Source organism: Dipodomys spectabilis, unplaced genomic scaffold (assembly GCF_019054845.1).
Source record: "Dipodomys spectabilis isolate Male_0828 unplaced genomic scaffold, ASM1905484v1 ptg000219l, whole genome shotgun sequence".
NCBI lineage: Eukaryota > Metazoa > Chordata > Mammalia > Rodentia > Heteromyidae > Dipodomys > Dipodomys spectabilis.
This window is the reverse complement of record NW_024870896.1, coordinates 772,697-794,496: the sequence shown is the minus strand read 5'-3', so window position 1 is coordinate 794,496 and position 21,800 is coordinate 772,697. Positions and strand designations below refer to the sequence as shown.

Here is a 21,800-nt window from a genome sequence, read left to right as displayed (position 1 = left end):
GAACTCCCAATACCCAGGCTGCTCCTATGTTCTGAAGAGGATAACCTTACGAGATATTTTTATGTATGCCCTGGAATTAATTGAACTGCTTCACACATTTCTAACTGTGGTGGGGCTGATGTTCATTACTGTGCTAGGTGGGGATGTAAGGTAACTGGGACGGGCTCTTGTATCACACACAAGGGCTCCATCCTTGTCTGGTGAATCTTGCCCCCCCAGACTTGCCTTGAACCCCCTGCGCGGCCAATGCTATCCTTACCAATGTAATCCTGTTAAAATAACCTTTACAGAGGAGGGGAAAAGAATAACTAACTGGGAGGTGGGAAGGATGTGGGGATTGCGGTTATATAAAAAAGAATAGAGCCCAAGAGATCCAACTCATGGCTCTCCACGTCCATTATGATAAGCTCAGTGCCAAAGATTACCCCCTACCTTAGGCGAACCTCAGCACGAAACTCTTAAGAGGTGCCTGACCCGAACTTCAGCAAAGAGGTGGATCTGCCATTAAAACAAAAAGGGGGAAATCTGTAGGGCACACGAGCAGCAAAGATGGTGCTGAGAGGGAGTTGAGTGGGCAAAGCCCAATTTGTTTACTTTCAGCTCCTGGAAGCTTAGGTGCGTTTTAGGGTATGACCTTTACAGTGATTGGTTAGTTCCTTTTCCTCCCCTCCCATGCCATGCGGTCTTTCACTTTAAAAAGTGCTAAAAAAAAAAAAAAAAAAAAGTGCTTGCTGTGTGGTAATAAATGAGTTCCTGCTTGACTTGATTCCCTGCTGTGTCTGATTGTCTCCATGGCTAAAGGAGGCTGCGGGAACCAGCGAGCGGCACACTTACCTTTCTTGGGACCCCGTCCATCTTCTGCGGGACAGATGAAGACCCCACGTGTGTGTGTGTGTGTGTGTGTGTGTGTGTGTGTGTGTGTGTGTGTACTGGTCCTATGGCATCAACTTTGGGCCTGGGTGCTGTCCTTGAACTTTTATGCTCAAGGTTAGCACTCTACCACTTGACCCACAGCTCCAGTTCAGCTTTTGGTGATTACTTGGAGATAAAAGTCTCCTGGAGCTAGGGGCCAGTAGCTCATGCCTGTAATCCTAGCTACTCTAGAGGATGAGATCTGAGGATTGCAGTTTGAAGCCAGCCAAGGCAGAAAAGTCCCCATGAGATATTCATGTCCAGTTAACCACTCAAAAAACTGGAAGTGGAGCTATGGCTCCAAGTGGTAGTGTACTAGCCTTGAGCAAAAAAAGAGCTCAGAAATTGTGCCCAGGCCCTGAGTTCAAGCCTCACAACTCACCAAAGAAAAGTCTCATGGCCTTTCCTGCCTTGGGTGGCTTTGAACCAAGATCCTCAGATCTCAGCCTCCTAGTTAGGATTACAGGTGTGAGCCACTGGGCTACTTCATCACAGTTAGAATTACTGACCATTTCCTGGACTGTTTGGTTAGTTCTTTGTTACTCTGTTTTCTCATGGTAGCAGGTAGGTAATCTGTATTATGATTTGGGCAGGGTTTCTTTCTGGCAGTAGTGGGCACTAAAATTGTGCAAAGCTGCTGCCTGGCTTAGAAGTTCCTGTAAATATCATATGGCCAAACATACCTGTCAACCTTGAAACTGAAGGTGCTATCCCAGTACTTAAATTTTGAATTAAGTAGGAGGTACTTAGAAGCAGTTACAAAGGGAAAAAAAACTGTTAAGCAAAATAACAGATTGTGAAATTCACAAAGTCCAATGGTGGGATAAAGCCAGTTGAAAGAGCAGACTTTAGCTGAGCATCAGTGGCTCTCACCTGTAATGCTATTCAGGAGGTTGAGATCTGAGGATCAAAGTTGGAAGCCTAGGCAGGAAAATCCATGAGGTTCTTATCTCAAATTCACCATCAAAAAGCCAGAAGTGCCAGGCACTGGTGGCTTATGCCTGTAATCCTAGCTACTCAAGGAGGCTGAGATTTGAGGATCGTGGTTCAAAGCCATCCCAGGCAGGAAAGTCTGGGAGACTCTTATCTTCAATAAACCACTAGAAAACCAGAAGTGGCGCTGTGGCTCAAGCAGTAGAATGCTCGCCTTTAGCTGAAGAGAGCAGGGACAGCGCCCGAGCCCAGAGTTCAAGCCCCACGACCAACAAAATAAATAAATAAAAAATAAAAAAAGCCAGAAGTGAAGCTGGGGCTCAAGTGATAGAGAGACAGCCTTGAGTGTAAAAGCTAAGGGACAGAGCCAGGTGTCAGTGGTTCACACCTGTAATCCTAGCTACTCAGGAGGCTGAGATCTGAGGATCACGGTTCAAAGTCAGCCAGGGCAGGAAAGTCCGTGAGACTCTTATCTCCAGTAAACCACTAGAAAGCCGGAAGTGGTGCTGTGGCTCAAGCGGTAGAGCACTTGCCTTGAACTGAAAAGCACAGGGACAGCGCCCAAGCTCAGAGTTCAAGCCTCACGACCGACCAAAAAAAAAAAAGAAGAAAGAAAAAAAAGCTAGACAACAGTACCCAGATCCTGACTTCAAGCTCCAGGAGCAGCACACACACACACACACACACACACACACACACACACACACACACACACACACACACACACACACACACACACACACACACACAGATTAGTCAATGGAAACAGTATACATGCTCATAATTTATTTACCCAACTCCCTATTAATTAATGAACCTTTAGGTTCCACCCACGTTTCCAGTTCTAAACAACATTACAATACCCATTGAAGAGAATAATCTCACCAGCATCTATCTTCTTCCCATCTAACCATTAATTACATTGATAAGAACACATTCTACACCCGCCCTTAGCCAACAGGCTGAGAAATAGTCCCCATTAATTAATGTTGCTTTTCATTTGGAGATGTCATTCTGGAGATTTGGTTTGTCTTGCTAGTGTGCCAAGGTTGAACTAGGTACTTTATGCTCACTAAACTTGCTTGCTCAACTGGCAAGCAATTTTTTGCTGTCATTATTACTATTGTTATTTTACTGGTTATTTTGGAGATGGAGTCTTAAGGACTTTTCTGCCTGGGCTGGCTTTGAGCCTCAATCCTCAGATTCTAGCCTCCTGAGTAGCTAGGATTACAAGCATGAAACCACTGATAGCTGCAATCTTATGTCTGGATTTTTTTTTTTTTTTTGCCAGTCCTGGGGCTGGGACTATGGGCCTGGGCACTGTTCTTGAGCTTCTTTTGCTCAAAACTAGGGCTCTACCACTTGAGGCAGAGTGCCACTTCCAGCTTTTTTGAGTAGTTTATTGGAGATAAGATTCTCACAGGGTCTGAGAAGGTGGCTCAGTGGTAGAATGCTGGTCTTGCATGCATGAAGCCCTGGATTTGATTCCTCAGCACCACATAAGCAGAAAAGGCTGAAAGTGGCACTGTGGCTCAAGTGGTAGAGCGCTCACCTTGAGCTGAGGAGCTGAGGGACAGTGCCCAGGCCCAGAGTTCAGGCCCCACGACCAACAACAAAGATTTTCACACTTTCCTGCCCAGACTGACTTTGAACCACCATCCTCAGATCTCAGCCTCTTGAGTTGCTAGGCTTACAGGCATGAGCCTGTCTAGCTTGTTGGGCTTCTTTTACTTGGCATTACATTTACAATGTTAACTTACCTTGCTTGGGTGGTTGTGGATTACATGTATTACTCTATAGTATTTCCTTATAGACACATAGTAAATTTCCATTCTTCTGTTGATGACTATTTGGGAAGTATCCATCTTGTCTGTTATGGAGAGTGTAGCTTGAACATGCCAACACATGTCTTTGGGTGGACACTTTCCTGTTGCATATCCAGCTTCAGTAAATAATGCCAAGCAATTGTTGAAAATAATTTACCAGTTTACATGTCCAACAGAAGTGTGTGAGGAGCCAGGTGCCAGTGACTCATTCCTGTAATCCCAGTTATTCAGGAAGCTGAGACTCAGATGATTATGGTGAGAAGCCAACCCAGGCAGAAAAGCCCACAAAACTCAGTCTCCAATTACACAGCAAAATTCTGGACTGGAAGAGTGACTCAAGTGGTAGAGCACCAGCTGTGAGCAAGAAAACTAAGCAAGGGGCTGGGAAGGTGGCTCAGTGGTAGAGCGCTTGCCTTGCATGCTCGAGGCCCTGGGTTCGATTCCTCAGCCCCACATAAGCAAAGAGAAAAAAGCTGGAAGTGGCACTGTGGCTCAAGAGCGCTAGCCTTGAGCTGAAGAGCTGAGGGACAGTGCCCAGGCCCAGAGTTCAGGCCCTACGACTGGACCTCCCAAAAAAAAAAAAGAAAAAGAAAACTAAGAGAGCAAGTCTCTGAGTTGAAGCTCCAGTACTGGTGCATGCGCGCGCACACACACACACACACACACACACACACACACACACACACACACTCAGAGTGAAGGTGAGTTCCAATTGTTTCACATACATGCCAATACTGTTTCACAGAGCCATTCTGATGGGTATGTAGTGATTTTAAATATATGTGTGTGTGTGTTATATAACACATAAATACACATAATATACATATATGATGTATGTATATACAGTGTATATATAATATATACACTATCATCTATGTACTCTCTAATCTATGTCCCTCTATCTAGAGAGTTGGCATACTAGGATTTGAACTCAGGGTCTTGTGCTTGCTAGACCCATGTTGAGCTGCACTTTCTTACATGCTAAGATGGAGCTGTCTCTTATCTTTATGCCCAGGATCTAATGTAGACTGACATCCGAAACTGCTGATAAATCTGTGGATTTCTTTTAATTAAGGGTTTGTGTACAGGAAGTGTCACACATACATGCATGTTTACACTGTGGTCATTTGTTCAATTGACTGGACCAAGAATATGAGAGAAAAACAGCATCTGTGCCACATGACTTGCCTTCCCTTTTGCCTCTGCCTGCATATACAAGGACTTGCTCAGACAAATTCCGTGACAGTTAGGATGTGAACTGGCTGCCAAGATGGAGAGGAAGGAACAAATCTTGACCTTCCACAATCCTCAGGCCCCCAAAATGAAGGGAAACCGGAAATACCTAAGGGTGAGGTGGTACCTAACTATAGATCAGAGGGGAGAAAGAGGACTTATTTAAAGGTAGGACTCAAAGAGAATGACTTAAGGACAAGAAAAAAGATCACTCTGAAAATTCTTTTGCTACAAGGGTTAGGGAAAGATTTATTTTTTCGGTTGTGGGGCCTGAACTCTGGGCTTGGGTGCTGTCCCTAAGCTCTTCAGCTCAAGGCTAGCACTCTTCTGCTTGAGCCACAGCACCCACTTCTGGCTTTTTCTGTTTATGTGGTGCTGAGGAATCGAACCCAGAGACTCAGGCATGCAAGGTAAGCGCTCTACCACTGAGCCACCTTCCCAGCTGGGGAAGATATTTTGTAGCTGGGCGCTAGTTGCTCATGCCTGTAACCCAGCAATTCAGGAGGCTGAGAGCAGAGACTCAAGGTTCAAAGCCAACCCAGGTAGGAAAGGGCTTGTAATTTATCTCCAAATAACCACCAGATAACAGAAAGTGGAGTTGTGGCTCAATGTTGTGGCTTACCCTGTGAGAGCCTTGAGGAAAAAGAGCTCAAGGCAGTACCCAGGCCCTGAGTTCAAGCCCCAAGACTGACAAATAGAACAACAACAAACCCATAAAGATATTTTCTAATCAAACCTATATAGAGTAGCCAGGTGCTGGTGGCTCCTGCCAGTAATCCTGGGTACTTAGGTTGTTGAGATCTGAGGATTACACAGTTCAATGCCAGTTCAAGAAGGAAAGTTCATGAGGCTCTTAACTCCAATTCATCACCACAAAAGCCAAAAATGAAGCTGTGACTCAAGTGGCAAAGTGCTAGCCTTGAGCAAAAAAAAAAAACAACCCTCAAGGACCCCTGAGTTCAAGCCCCAGGACTGACACAAACAAACAAAACCATAGAGATCTAAGATAGCAAAGAATGAGAGGGCCTTGGGAACCAGGGATTATCTTTTTTGGATAGACAATACTTCCCTCATCCTTGTAGCCTACCCTCCCCACCAATGAAGAACCGAATGCCTCCATGCCACACGAGAAGCAACGGTACCATATGGATCGGACATCCACCTACATCCGAATGTTCTGTGGAAGTCTCTGTGGCTTGAGCCTCCTGATGGTGCTCTGTACCTGCCCACTGAGCTGGGTGGAGTTCCTGGTGACCAAAACCGGTCTGCAGTTCTATGCAGGACTTTGGACCATATGTAAACATGAGATGTGCTGGAGCCACACCCCCAAGCCACCCTGTGAGTGCCATGAAGGTAGATGCCACAGGCATCCCTTCCTTCCCCCCTGCCCTGCCACACTGGCTTTTTATCTTTCTTCCTCCAAGATCTCTAAACTGTCATCTGGCCAAACTCAGCATGGATCTTGGCTGAAGTTATGAATGTGGCCACCTTTTTTGTACTGCTGGCCCCAGGATTTCTTGTGTCAAGTCATCAATTGGCACTCTTTAAAAAATGTGTTCACCGGGCACCGGTTGCTCACATCTGTAATCCTAGCTACTCAGAAGGCTGAGATCTGAGGATCTCGGTTCAAAGCCAGCCTGGGCAGGAAAGTCTGTGAGACTCTTATCTTCAATAAACCACTCAGAAAACCGGAAGTGGTGCTATGGCTCAAGTGGTAGAGCACTAGTCTTGAGCTGACGAGCCAAGGAACAGCACCCAGGCCCGAGTTCAAGTCCTATGACCAACAAAAAAGAAAAGAAAAAACAATGTGTTCATGGGCTGGGAATGTGGCTTACTGGTAGAGTACTTGCCTAGCATGCATGAAGCCCTGGGTTCGATTCCTCAGTATCATATAAACAGAACAAGGCAGAAGTAGTGCTGTGGTTCAAGTGGTAGAGTGCTAGACTTGAGCACAGAGAAGCTCAGGGACAGTGCCCAGACCCTGAGTCCAAGCCCCACGACTGGCAAAAAAGAAAAAAAGAAAAAAGAAATGAGCTTATTACCTGACTTGAGAAAGAGTAGCCCCTCTGTACATCACCTTAATAACAACTATAGAGTGATAGTGTCAGCAGCACGTATACTAAAAGTTGGGATGATACAGAGAAGAATAGCATGGTCCCTGTGTGAGGATGACATGCAAATTTGTGGTGTCCCATATTTTTAAAACAGTAAAATATATTTGTAAAACTTAAAAAATAGTAATATATATATATTGGTCGGTTGTGGGGCTTGAACTCTGGGCCTGGGCACTATCCCTCAGCTCTAGGCTATCACCTTCCACTTTCCCACCTTTGCAGCGCCACTTCCAGCTTTTTCTGCTTATGTGATGATGAGGAATCAAACCCATGGGCTCATGCATGCAAGGCAAGCACTCTACCACTGAGCCACCTTCCCAGCCCCGTGGTTCCCTCTTTCTCTCCATGGGGGGTGGGAATGTGGCTTAGTGGTAGAGTGATTGCCTAGCATGCATGAATCACTGGGGTTGATTCCTCAGTACCATGTAAACAGAAAAAGCCAGAAGTGGCACTGTGGCTCAAGTGGTAGAACATTAGACTTGAACAAAAGAAGCTCAGGGACAGCATTCAGGCCCTGAGTTCAAGCTCCAGGACTGGAAAAGTAGAAAGAAAAAAAAAGACCCTCTGTGGCTTCCTTAAGCAATATGTCCTTTGGTCTAACCAGGCCCTTCCTTTCTTCTTATTCCCACAGATTATCTCCAGAGCTCCAGGGTCTTCTGCCTCATCTCTGTCTTTGCCATACTTTTTGCTCTTGGCTGGCTCTTTAGCTCTTGTCTCCATGGAAGAGAAAGCATGATCACCAACTTGGATATGAAGGAATCTCTGCTCAGCTTCTTAACAGGTACTAACCTAGACTGGCAAGCTAATGCAATGTCTCTAGGGCTTCTCAACCTTTTTTCTTTTCTTTTCTTTTTTTTTTTTTTGGTCGGTCGTGGGGCTTGAACTCTAGGCTTGGGTGTTTCCCTGAGCTCTTCAGCTCAAGGCAAGTGCTCTACCACTTGAGCCACAGCACCACTTCCAGTTTTCTAGTGGTTTATTGGAGATAAGAGTCTCATGGACTTTCCTGCCTGGGCTGGCTTTGAACCGTGATCTTCAGATCTCAGTCTCCTGAATAGCTAGGATTATAGGCGTGAGCCACCGGTGCCCAGCTCTCAACCTTTTTTCTTATACTTTTTTTTTTTTTTTTTGGCCAATCCTGGGGCTTGAACTCAGGGTCTGGGCACTGTCCCTGAGCTTCTTTTGCTCAACACTAGAACGCTACCACTTTGAGCCACAGTTCCACTTCCAGTTTTCTAGTACTTAATTGGAAATAAGATTGTCAGTCTCCTACCTGGGTTGGCTTCCAACCTGGGTCCTTAAATCTCAGCCTCCTGAGTAGCTAGGAATACTGGCATGAGCTACCAGTGCCCAGCTTTTATCATTTGATTCTTGCTAGGTATATGATCCTACAGGCAGAGGACTGGGGGTGACAATCAAGGTACACTGAAGATGCTGATGGGTTGTAAAATCTTTCCTTCTGGTCCCAGCCATCTGCTTGTTCCTCTGCCTCTACCTGTTTCTGGCACAGGTTCACTGGCATCGAACGGATGTCATGGAGTCCAATTTCCTATGGCCCTATTATCTTAATTGGTGGAGTACCATCCTATACGTGTGTGCAGGTGAGTCAGATCCCCTGTCCTGTGCTGCAAACATGAAAAGGAAACATATTTCTGGAAAGGGAGGTGAAGGTTTCATCTTCTAAGCATTTATTTGTACACGGAGAGGCAGTGTGGTATCGATATAGTCTGAAAACCTAGAATTAGTAAGCTGTTTTCTCACCAAGTGGGCTATGATAGGTTGTATAATTTGTTCAAGACCACAAGAAAACATTTGAACCATTATTTAAATCCAAGAGATTCAAGCTGTAGCCTGACCAAACTGAAATACTACTGTAAATGCAAATAGGAGCACTGGAGTTTAAAGAGAAACAAAAGGCCTTTGGAACTGAGTATTAAAGAATGAGTAAAAACTTTTGTGTGTGAATGTGTGTGTGTGGTTGGTTGGTTGTGAGGCTTGAAGTCAGGACCTGGGCGCTGTCCCTGAGCTTTTTTTTTCTAGTCCTAGGGCTTGAACTCAAGAGCCTGTAAACAGTCCCTGAGCTTCTTTTTCTTTTCTTTCCTTTTTTTTCACCTTCCTTCCTTCTTTCCTTCCTTCCTTCCTCCCTCCCTTCCTTTCTTCCTTCTTTTTTTGGTCAATTGTGGGGCTTGAACTCTGGGCCTAGGTGCTGTCCCTAAGCTCTTCAGATCAAGGCTAATGCTCTACCACTTGAGGCACAGCGCCACTTCTGGTTAACTGGAGATAAGTCTCACGGACTTTCCTGCCCAGGCTGGCTTTGATCCTCAGCTCTCAGCCTCCAGTAGCTAGAATTACAGGCATAAGCCATTGGCACCAGGCAGTAAGACCTTTTTTTTTTTTTTGGTTGGTCCTGGGGCCTGAACTCTGGGCCTGGGTGCTGTCCCTCAGCTCTTTAGCTCAAGGCTAACACTCTACCACTTTGAGCTACAGTACCACTTCCAACTTTTTCTGCTTATGTGGTGCTGAGGATTTGAATCCAGGGGCTCATGCATGAAAGGCAAGCTCTCTACCACTGAGCCACCTTCCCAGCCCAGTAAGAACTTTTAAAAGACAAAACATCATCTACTACTCACCTTCATCTCAATTTTTTGTCCATCTCTAGGGATCATCTCTTTTCTCAACTATGTAATTTCCCAATATCTCCCTTCTGAGGAAAATTTCACTGTGATTCCAACAGAGAAGTCAAGGCTGGGTTTTGGCCCTGTGACCACAGTATCATTGGCTGAAGATAAAGCACAGGCATCTGAAGTGGGACCTCCAGATGAAGTATAGGAAGAAATATCAACTAAATTTGGGATGGTAACAGGAAAGCCCATTTAAAATGGGAGAGAGGTTAAGTTGAACATTTGTGGAAATTCTAGGAAACCTTCCTATCCTCATGTCCATAATACTGGAAAGGCAGCATTAAAACTAATGAAATGTCTTTTGTGTACACTGGATCCAAAACAGGTATGGTACTCATAAAGACAGTAATGAAAGTCTGGGCACTGGTGGCTCATGCTTATAATCCTAGCTACACAGGAAGCTGAGATCTGAGGATCATAGTTCAAAGCCGGCATGTGAAAAAAAGTCTGAGACTCATCTCCAATTAACCACCAAAAAAATCTGGAAATGGATTTCTGGCTCAAGCAGTAAAGCAAAAAATCTCAGGGAGACAGCATCTAGGCAGTGAGTTCTAATCCGAGGACTGGCACACATACACAAAAGGAAGAAAAAGTAATGACAGCTTAAGAACAAACTTCTAAAAGAAAAAAAATTCAATATAGGGTCATGAGTGGAAAAAACTACAAATAGAAGCAGAGATCTCTTTGGGTATCAAGATTTCTTGAGTAAAAATTGGCTCTGTTTGGAATTTTTTTTATGTCCCTGCACCAGTACTGAGGCTTGAACTCAGGACTCTAGTCCTGTTCCTGAGACTTTTTACTCAAGGCAAGAGCTCTACCACTTGAGCCAAAGCTCCACTTCTGGCTTTTTGGTGGTTAACTGGAGATGAGTGTCTCATGAGCTTTTTTTTGCTGGGGCTGGCTTTGAACTCTATGATCCTCTGATCTCAGCTTCCTGAGTAGTTAGGATTACAATTGTGAACCACAGGTAGTAGTGCTGTGACTCAAATGGTAGAGTGACTTCTATGCCTTCTAAGTAGCTGGGATCATAGATATGTTCCATAACGCTTGATGTTCATTACTAATCTTTTTTTTTATTGTGAAAAACCGTACAGAGGGGTTACAATTACATGAGCAAGGCAATGAGTCCATTTCTTATCAAGCATTGGTTGCCTCCTCCTTTGTTTCCCATTACCATCCCTTCCCATCTTCCCCAACCCCAAAGCTAATCTTTTATGCCTCAGGTGATACGAGTTATTTCTATATAGAAATAGGGCCGTACAACCCTACCTTATTTTAGTAGTAACTTAATCTCATCAGAGTAATTAAATTTAGTTGTCTACTTCCAAGAATGGCACATTGTTCCTTTTTTCATTTAGCTATCTCATAAGAAAGTAGGTGATACCCATTTTTTTCAGCCATTTGCAAGGACTATAAAGGGAGACAGAAATCAGAGGCAAAAGTCTGTCAAAAGGGTTCAAACTCACTGGGACAGTGTGCCATCTACTTAGAGAATCTCTAGGCTTCATTCTTCAGTACCACATAAACAGAAAAAGCCGAAGTAGTGCTGTGGCTCAAGTGGTAGAATGCTAGCCTTGAGCAAAAAGCTCAGGGACAGTACACAGGCCCTGAGTTCAAGCCCCAGGACTGGCAAAAACAACAATACAAGAGCCAGAAATGGAGCTCAAGTGGTAGAGTGCTAGCCTTGAGCCAAAAAAGCTCAGGAACAGTACCCAGGCCCTGAGCTCAAGCCCCAGCACCAGCCTGTAGACAAACGTACGAGCATGCGCATGCACATACACACACAGGAATTTCAACCAGAAAAACATTAATAGGTCATGTGTCACTATTCCTGGCCTACTTTCTTTTTTTTTTTCAGTTATGAGTCTTGAACTCTGGGCCTAAGTGCTGTCCGTGAGCTTTTCAGTGCTGTCCTTGAGCTCTTTAGCTCAAGGCTAGGGCTTTACCACTTGAGCCACAGCTCCACTTCCCCTACTTTCTATATACTTGCCTTGATTTTAATATATGATATAGGGTAAGGGCCTGAACTTGTAGAGAGAATGAATGGGGAAACAAGTTTTGATATTATTACATACCTTGTAAAGTATCATAGTAATTGTGTCATAGTAATTTATACTATTGAGCACCAGAGAAGTGGTCACTGTCTGCATAAAACTTATCAAAAGAGTTATTACATGGGTAAAACATAATGGGTGCTATGGCAATGTGCCAAATGGTGTGCAGTAAGGGAGTGTATCGCACATCAAACCTATCCAATTATTCTGGTATCCAGGGAATAGTTAGTGTAAAAGATACTGTGTTGGAGTGAAGGAGAATTCAATTAAGCAATAACAACAAACATGTAATCATGGCAGTATTGGTGGGTCAAATCTAGGTGTGCCTTAGCTCACCAGAGCTATGCTTGCTGCTATCCAGATCTGTCACAAGAGTGCACCCAAGGCTGGCATGTCACCTGAATGCGTGAATGTAGGAAGGCTAACTCCAAACTCCTTCACCTGGTTTCTGGCAGGATTTTGCTCCTCACAGGCTGTTAACCCCATCTTCAGCTGTTCTCTAGTGGTAGAATGCTAGCTAGCCTTGAGCAGAAAAGCTCAGTGACGGGGTCCAGGCCCTGAGTTCAAGCCCCAGAACCTTGGATCTTAGCAAGGAGTTTTTCAGTTTGTTTACTGGCTCCACACTTCTTTCAAAGCCTTGGCATTTAGAGCAGGAGTATTAATTTTGTTCTTGGATAAGTCTTTCTACTTTGATAAACTGATTATAAGGAATGTCTTTATGGAGAGAAAAATTAATATTCATATTCTTAGTTCTATAGTCAAGAATAAAATGAATGTGTGAGCTAGGCACCAGTGGCTCATACATGTAATCTTAGCTACTCAAGAGGCTGAGATCTGAGGATCTTGGTGGCTTGAAGCCAGCCCAGACAGGAAAGTTCTTAAGACTTTTTTTTTTTTTTTGGTCAGTCGTGGGGCTTGAACTCTGGGCTTGGGCGCTGTCCTTGTGCTCTTCAGCTCAAGGTGAGCGCTCTACCGCTTGAGCCACAGCACCACTTCTGGTTTTCTAGTGGTTTGTTGGAGATAAGAGTCTCATGGACTTTCCTACCCAGTCTGGCTTTGAACCGTGATCCTCAGATCTCAGCCTCCTGAGTAGCTAGGATTATAGGCGTGAGCCACCAGAGCTTGGCCCTTGAGACTCTTATCTCTAATTAACCACCAACAGCTGGAAGTAGAACTGTGTCTCAAGTGGTAGAACACCAGCCTTGAGCAAAAGAGCTCAAGGATAGTGCCCAGGCTCTCAGTTTAAGCCCCTGAACAGCATAAACAGACAGACACAGATACAAAATAGACTCACCTGCCATCTCTGTACGCGTGTATGTGTGTGTGTTTGTGTGTGTGTGTGTATAAAATAAAGTATGGTGGCCAGGTGTTGGTGGCTCATGCCTGTCATCCTAGCTGAGATCTGAGGATCATGGTTGAAAGGCCGGCCCAGGCAGGAAAGGCCAGGAGACTTTTGTCTCCAACGAACCACCAGAAAACTGGGAGTGGTGCTATGGCTCAAAGTGGTGGAGCCCTAGCTTTGAGCCAAAAAACAGGGACAGCGCTCAGGCCTGAGTTCAAGCTCCAGGACCACCACTAACATAACAAAAAGAAGGCACTGTGCATGTTTCTGAATCCAATCATAATAATTTGAGTCCTTTGTATTAATTCAGCTAATCATTACAACCCAATGAAGACAATCGTTGGGTTGTAGTCTTTTTTGGTGGGTGGTTGGTTGTGGGATTTGAACTCAGGGCCTGGGCGCTGTCCCTGAGCTTTATCTGCTCAAGACTGGCACTCTATCATTTTGAGCCATAGCTCCTTTTCTGTTTTTTGTTTTTTTGTGGGGGAGGGGCTTCAAACTGGGATTCTCAGATCTCCACCTCCTGAGTAGCTAAGATGACAAGTATGAAGCACAGACATCTGGCTCTGTTTTTTGTTTTTTGTCTTTTATTTTTTACTTCTGGGGATGGGACTTAGGGTGTTGTACTTGCGAGGCAAGTGCTTTGCTACTGAGCTGCATCCCATCCAGAGAATATTTACTTTTATACACCATCCTTCTGTCTGACCCAGTCCACATGCCACTACCACATATATTCACTTAGGAAAACACAAAGGCTCACAGTTCACACATGCAACTTGCTATGGTTTATAAAAAAAAAAATGTATCCACAGAGCCAACAACAACAAAAGTATCCACATGTACTTTATGTAAACAAATATATCAAACAATGACTATGACATAATCCTTGGGGAATATTCCATTTTAATAACATTTAGATCTGTGTAGTGATTTTAGTATTCCACTGCTCTCTCAAAATCTGATTTAAACAAAGGCATTCTGTTCAGTGTTTCAGCATTTGAGTGTGTCAAATACACAGTCCCCATGTTAGATTATCTTTTCATAAAAGCAAAATGTCAACCAGTTTTTAAGTAGTTCTGAATAAGAGGCCAGGTATTCACAGCCTCCCATCATTACTTTCTGATTACCACTAGGAGGCTATAGGTGGAAACGTGGAAGTGAAAAACCTGTTTTCTGCCACATTGCAAAATAACTGTAAGGAGTGGTTACTTTCTGGAGCTGGAAGAACGACTAAGCTTCTTGTTGTTGATGGTGGTGGTGTCCTCATGCTGGGAATCAAACCCAGGCTACCACTGCGCTACATCCTCAGCCCTCAGACACCTTTTAAATCATGGTATGGTATCCAGCAAAACATACCAAATGAGCCAAAAAACCAAGAGAGAAAGCAAAAGAAGAAAAAGACAAAAGAAAAGCTTTTTCATTCCTGAAAGCTTTGGGGGTGGTGTGGACAGTTCAGTGCTTCCGGTTCTGAGTTTCTTAGGTGACTTCAGGGTTCAGGTGAGGTCCTGTTGCTCTCCTTCACTGCTTTATAACCAAGCTGCCTGTATTCTTTGTATCCAATCTACATGGATCACAACATCAATCCTACCTTGCTATGAAGTATTAAAAACTGAAGCATTGTTGGGTCTGTGGGAGGTGAGATGGTCACTTTCCTTTGAGGAGCCCTAGATAGGAAATGGTATAGAGGACGTGGACATTCAGAACCTCCTTCTCCTTCTCTTCCTTCAAGTTTTCATGGAGACCTAGAAAAATTAACAGGTAGGAATACCAAGATTTGATTTAACATGGGCAAGACCCAACATTCTTTGGGCAATAAATGTCTATTGGTTTACAGCTTTATGCTTCTAAGTGTTCTCAGCATTGTCAAAAGCTTGGAAGATACAAAGATGGCTCAAGTTGAAGGCAGTAGTCTTAAAGTACATGGATTAGGTAAGGCCAGTGGAAAAGGCAGGAAGATCAGGATGAAGAAACAGCAGGTAAAAAAAAAAAAAAAAAAAGTCTGGCCAGGCGCCGGTGGCTCACACCTGTAATCCTAGCTACTCAGGAGGCTGAGATCTGAGGATCATGGTTCAAAGCCGCCCTGGGCAAGAAAGGCCTTGAGACTCTTATCTCCAATAAACCACTCAGAAAACTGGAAGTGGCACTGTGGCTCAAGTGGTAGAGTGCTAGCCTTGAGCTGAAGAGCTGAGCAACAGTGCCCAGGCCCAGAGTTCAAGCCCCACGACTGAGAAAAAAAAAAAAAAAAGTCTGGTGGTGTGGGGTGCTGGTGGCTCAAGCTTCTAGTCCTCGCTCCTCAGGAGGCTGAGATCTGATGATCAAGGGTCAAAGCCAGCCTGGACAGTAAAGTCAGTGGTACTCTTATCTTCAATGAAACATCAAAAAGCCAGAAATGGAGCTATGGCTCAAGTGGCTTAGTGCTAGCATTTGGCACAAAAGCTGAGTTTAAGCGCGTGCGTGTGCGCGCGCGTGCGCGCACACACACACACACACACACACACACACACACACACACAGTGTCAGCATGAAAAACTAACATGCTGTTTTCTTCTTTTTTTTTTTTTTTTGTTGGCCATGGGGCTTGAACTCTGGGCCTGGGTACGCTGTCCCTCAGCTCTTCAGCTCAAGGCTAATACTCTTAACACTTAAGCCACAGTGCCACTTCCGGCTTTTTGGTGGCTTAGTGGAGATAAGAGTCTCATGGACTTTCCTGCCCCAGCTGGCTTTGAACCATGATCCTCAGATCTCAGCCTCCGGAGTAGCTAGGATTACAGGCATGAGCCACTGGTGCCCAGCTCCTGAGTTTTCTTAGAACAGCCTCATCTGGTGACTTCTGTCATCTTTGAACCAACATTTACCATGCTCCATTCTTCTCAACTTGTGACATCTCTTCAACTCTAGTAACATATATCTTTTTTGTCTTTCCCTAAAATAAATTTTCTTGGGATGACAAGATCCTTTTTTTTTTTTTAACCTTTTCAAGAATATATAGAAAGGTGCTTAGTTGTGAGTAAACAGATAGCTACTGATTGATCAAAAAATGTGGTAGCCAGGAGCTGGTGTCTCATACCCATAAGCCTAGCTAGCTACTCAGAAGCTGAGATCTGAGGATCACCATTCAAAGGCAACCCCAGGCAGGTATGAGTCACCAGCACCTGGCTTTTCTTTTGGGTTTTGGAAGACAATTACATATGTCTTTGGGAGCGTGTCTCCTAAGGTCACCAAACCATCCCATTGCCTGGGACTTCTCAGTTCCAGCATTGAAAATTTATGTCCCAGAAAATCCTGGTCCTGACTCAACCGATGTGATCAGTCCCTGTAATAGCTGCCTTCCATCCTTCCATTGCCATGGACTTAGTTCTAGCAGTGAGCTGAGAAATTTTCATTGTTCTTTCAGTTTTTCTTATCTGAAAAGCTCCTGCCTATTCTTCATGTTGGGGTTCATAACCACACACACACAGACACACACACAGAGTTAGGCCAGGCTGGTGTCAAACCGGTGATACTCCTGCTTTTATTTTTCAAGTGGTGGGGTTATACATGTGTACCACCATGCTCACCTTTTTTTTAAGTCAGTCGTGGGGCCTGAACTTTGGGTCTGGGCACTATCTCTGAGCAATTCCGCTCAAAGCTAGTGCTCTACCACTTGAGCCACAGTGTCACTTCCAGCTTTTTTCTGCTTATGTGGTGTTAAGGAAGAAAACTCAGGGTCTCATGCATGCAAGGCAAGCACTCTACCACTGAGCCACCTTCCCAGCCCATGCCCACCTTTTTATTGGTAGATCTAGATCTAGTTCTGTTGCCCAGGCTATCCTTACAGTCTTGGGCTCTAGTGATCTTCCTGTCTAAGACCCTTGAGTATCTGGAAAGTACGGGAGTATGCCACCATGCAAAGCCAGTTTTTATTTATTTTTTATTTTTTTTAGCATTACTGGGATATGGGGACAATGGAAGTGCTGAATTACCAATAACTATTCTTGCTCTATCAAACACTTTGTTCTGTTGTTTACAGACTGCTGTTATTTCAACCCCATAATTACCACCAGATTAAAAAAAATAACACAGGCAATGCCTTTACAAGTAACTCATTTAAAAGAACAATGTATGTAGGACATCACTTGGGCAATTTGGGGTCAGGAAGAAGTTGTTCTACAGGTTTTCCTTAAATAGTACCAGAAGCTAATCTAAATCTAAGATGGTTCTAAAATATGAATGGAATGATGGTTGCTGAGAATCAGGTCATGGTTTATCCATGAGCAGAGACTAAGAAGCACTCAGATACTGGCCATGACATTGATCTGGATCCATGAGATCATGGAGAAGAGTCCTGAGAAAGAACCTGAACAATTACTTTTCCTTCAAAATGGGAGGATATAAGACTCTATATAAGGAAGCATCAATAAATATACAGAAAAGGTTAAATACACAATTGGCTTTTCCATATAAGGTGATTGATGGCAGGAGTTTTTGTGGTGGTTCTGGAATTTGAACTCAGGGCCTCCTGCTTGCTAGGCAGGCTTTTACCTCTTGATACATACCCTCAGTCCAAGTTTATTGTTGTTGTCGTCTCTGGGGCTTGAGCTTGAGCCCTGGGCCCTGTCTCTAAACTTTTTTTACTCAAAGCCAGCGTTCTACCACTTGAGCCACACCTCCACTTCCAGCTTTTTGGCGGTTTAACTGGAGTTTCTAGGACTTCCCTGCACATGCTGGCTTTGAAGCATACTCTCAGCCTCCTGACCAACTAAGATTATAGGGTTGGGACCAGCTAACAAACTTTTTTTTTGGTCAGTCCTGTGGTTTGAACTCAGGACTTGGGCACTGTCCCTGAGCTGCTTTTGCTCAAGGCTAGCACTCTACCACTTAAGCCACAGCACCACTTCTTTTTCTGTTTATGTGGTACTGAGGAATCCAACCCAGGGTATCATGCATGCTAGGCAGGTACTCTATCACTAAGCCACACTCCCAGCCCAGTGGTCTGTCTTGATCCATCTTTTATCCCTTAATGCTCTCTTCTTTTCTCAGCTTTAGTCACATTGGTGGTGATGTTTTTAAATGTCTCTGTGACTTAAAGAAGTCTGCTTTGAAAAGCTTGGAACAGGTAGGTTTGGAGGTTTTGTAGTACTGGCCAAAGGGTGAAAGAGCAACTAAGCATGGGAGAACAAGTCAGAAAACCTTAGCAAGATTGCTGGGTAGTTCTGAAGGCTCAGTTGTGGTTGAAATGTTGTCATAGAAGAGCAGTGGCCAGCTGCTTCAGTACCAAAGGGAAGGATATAAAAGGGAGGAGTTCTTTCAAGGTATGGGTACTAGTGAAAGGAAAAATGAGTAAAAAGGAATTTAGAATCCTAACAAAATTTATTCGACCCCACCTGCCCCCCACAAGCCGTAGCATAATGGAGACAGGATAGAGAAAAGGATGCTTGTGTATATGGCTTCTTCCAGAGCGACAAACATTTAGAATGGCTAAATTGAAGCACTGAACAAAGCAGGACCTAGACCACACAGTTTGAATGTTGAAAGCTTTGATTTGGGTCTGGCATGATGGTACATGCTTATCTTGTAGTCTGTGTTTGGGAAGCTGAAGCAGGTGCATTATGAGTTTGAAGGCAGACTGGGCTAGGCTACATATAGGGAGACCTTGTCTCAGAATCAAAATACAAAACAAAATGGGCAAATTGGTACAGGAATATTTACAGTAAGTCTTCAGATTTTTTTTTTTTCAATTCAGGACTAGAGCAGACTAGTGAATATTAGGCAAGTGCTCTACTGCTGAGCTACTTCCTCAGCCTCTAAGGATCTGGGATTTTAAAAAGATTTTCAGTTTGGCCAATCCTTGAAACTATCTCAAGAGGGAGCTTTGGCCTCTCAGATGTTGTGTCTGGCTACTCTTTTCTTTGTTGTTGGTGGTTATGGGGCTTGAACTCTGGGCCTTGGTGCTATATCTCAGCTCTTCAGCTGAAGGCAAGTGCTCTACCTCTTGAGCCACAACGACATTTCCAGTTTTCTGGTGGTTAATTGGAGATAAGAGTCTCTCAGACTTTCCTGCTCAGGCTGGCTTTGAACTATGATCCTCAGATCTCAGCCTCCTGAGTAGCTAGGATTACAGGTGTGATCCATTGGTGCCTGGCTGCCCCCTACCCCCACCCCCCTTTTTTTTGTTGGTCCTGGGACTTGAACTCGGGGCCTGGGTATTATCCCTCAGCTCTTCAGCTCAAGGCGAGCACTCTACCACTTGTGGCTCCTCTCTTTGTAGTAATTAATAATAATAATAAAAGTGTAAGGCCTTTAAAAAAAATTTTAAGTTACTGCAATTCTTTTTTTTTTTTTCTTTTTTTGCTGGGCCTCAGGAGCAAGAGGCTGTCCCTGAGCTTTTTTTTTTTTATTCTTAACAGTAGTGGTCTGCTACTTGAGCCACAGTTCTATTCCCAGACTTTTTTTTTTTTGCCAGTTCTGGGGCTTGAACATCAGGGCTTGGGTCCTGTCCCTGAGCCTCTTTGTGCTCAAGTTGCTCTAGTACTTTTTTTTCAGAGTAGTTAATTGGAGTCTCAGGATCTTGGCTTTGAATCACAAAGCTCAGATCTCAGCATCCTGAGTAGCTAGGATGACAGGTGTTAAGCCACCAGTACCCGTTAAGGTCATACTTTTTTTTTTTTTTGGGTTGGTCACAGGGCCTGAATTCAAGGCCAGTGCTCTAGAACTTGAGCCACAGCGTCACTTCGGCTTTCTCTGCTTATGTGATGCTGAGGAATCAAACCCAGGGCCTCATGTATGCAAGGCAAGCACTCTACCACTGAGCCACCTTCCCAGCTGCAGGTCTACTTTTTTTTTTTTTTTGGTTGGTCGTGGGGCCTGAACTCCGGGCCTGAGCGCTGCCCCTCACCATTTCAGCTCAAGGCTAGCACTCTACCACTTGAGCCACAGCACTACTTCTGGCCTTTACTGTGTATGTGGTGCTGAGGAATTGAACCCAGGGCCTCATGCATGCAAGGCAAGCACTCTACCACTGAGCTACCTTCCCAGCCCAGGTCATACACTTTTAACCACCTTACAATGTCTGCTCCTGCTGTTCTTTCAGGCTAGACTGTATCTTCTACTTTCTGTGTTGAACATCTTAGCAACAGGTTCCACAGTATATTCCAGGTTAAAAAAAAAAATCTCTTCTGCTGCTTTTGATCCTTGTAGTTGTTTCTATTATTGCTTGTATTGCGCTATAGTATAGTTAATGTATTTTATATACTATGTAGTATTGTGAATCATACAATTGTGTGTGTGTGTGTGTGCTGGTCCTGGGGATTGGATTCTGGGCCTTTGTGCTGACCCTGGTTTTTTTTTTTTTTCCCTCAAGGTTAGTGCTGTACTACTTTAGCTGCAGCTCCAATTCTGGCTTTTTGGTGGTTAATTGGAGATAACTGTCTTGCTTGGTCTAGCTTCCAACTGTGATCTCAGCCTCTCTGAGTAGCTAGGATTACCCTGGTGAGCTGCTGGGGCCCAGCTCATAAAGCATGTTTGGATCAGTGTTTTAGGGGTGTGGGGACTGGGCAAGTTGTTTGGGTTTTGGCCAACTCTTTTTTTTGCTGTGCTGATGATGGAAGAACCCAGGGCTGGACAAGCCTTGTGCCATCGAGCTTCATACCCTCCCAGAACATTTCTCTTTTTGAGCCTCAGGTTCATCGGTGAAAATAAAACACAATGTAGTGGGGGGGGGGGTGCTAGTAGCTCACTTCTGTAAATCCCAGCTACTCAGGAGGCTGAGATCTGAGAAGAGAAGGCAGTTCGAAGCTAGCCTGGAGCAGGAAAAGTCAGTAAGATTCTTATCTCCAATTAACCAGAAAAGAAGGTGTAGGTGGAGCTGTGGCTGAAGAGGTTGAGCACCTGCTGTGAGAAAGCTAAAGGATGGTGCCTAGGCCCCAGGACCAACACACACACACACACACACACACGCACGCAGTATAGACAGAGACAAACGAAAATCCAGGTAAGGCCCCCGACCACGCTCAACTAAGCGAAGCTCCGACTGTTGACATTGTTTAGGGCTGAGTTCAGGAACCGCCTCGGTGCCATGACGTCACTATATACCTGAACCCCTCGGCGCGTTCGAAACCAGTGGGCAGCTCGCACGCGCTTCACCTGTCACACGGCCGACGGGTTCCGCGGACAACCGCCGCCTCCCCAGTCAGCAGTAGCGCGGGCAACCGGAATTTCAGCTCCGCGTCCGGCGGCTTCCGGGAAGGACGGCGGGGCGGGCGGGAAGCGCCGGCACCGCCCGAGAGGCGGGCCGCCCTCCCCTTGGGAGGCCGAGCGAGGGCTGGGTCCCTGACGGCCCGCGGCAGGAATCGACTCCGGGGCGGCCCCGGGGCGCCTCTACCCGCGCCCCGCCGGCCGCGGCCTCTCCACGTTAAAGGTCTCCGGACCTCCACCTGCTCCCAGAGCCACCACGGACCCGAGAGCGAAGGAAAGCGATTCCCGCGCGCCGCCTTCGCCGCCGCCGTGCTCCAAGGGACCCCGCCGGCCGAGCCGTGGGGTCTCCCCACACTCCACGCAGGGGCGGCGGGGCGGGGCGCGATGACGCACAGAGGAGTGACGTGACGACGTAGCGCGACGCGGTGACGCACGCCCCTTTGTTGGCTCAGTAGCGGTAGCAGCGGCCGTGGAGGTGGCGCCGGGGACTGTTTTCGCTCGGAGGTCGGAGCGGAGCGGCGTCTGACTGAGGCGGG

General features: G+C 45.3%; 1 protein-coding gene and 1 non-coding gene across 2 annotated transcripts; both read left to right on the top strand.

Annotated features, from left to right (window-relative positions):
- The first annotated feature begins 4,941 nt into the window (after positions 1–4,941).
- Tmem202 (transmembrane protein 202) lies at positions 4,942–21,672 on the top strand. The gene is made up of 6 exons (XM_042697386.1): positions 4,942–5,019; positions 5,987–6,242; positions 7,650–7,799; positions 8,485–8,616; positions 9,675–9,838; positions 21,130–21,672. The coding sequence occupies exons 1-6, from the start codon at positions 4,942–4,944 to the stop codon at positions 21,670–21,672; spliced, it is 1,323 nt and encodes a 440-aa protein (XP_042553320.1).
- LOC122123068 lies at positions 7,000–7,105 on the top strand. The gene has a single exon (XR_006150282.1). It is a non-coding gene; the product is annotated as a U6 spliceosomal RNA (small nuclear RNA).
- Positions 21,673–21,800: the final 128 nt, after the last annotated feature.

Bases quoted from the DNA above. Each gene is read 5' to 3' on its own strand.
- Tmem202 (XM_042697386.1), top strand. From the start codon at position 4,942: ATGGAGAGGAAGGAACAAATCTTGACCTTCCACAATCCTCAGGCCCCC. The intron at 6,243-7,649 runs GTGAGTGCCATG...TTATTCCCACAG, and splicing joins CCACACCCCCAAGCCACCCT to ATTATCTCCAGAGCTCCAGG. The intron at 8,617-9,674 runs GTGAGTCAGATC...GTCCATCTCTAG, and splicing joins CATCCTATACGTGTGTGCAG to GGATCATCTCTTTTCTCAAC.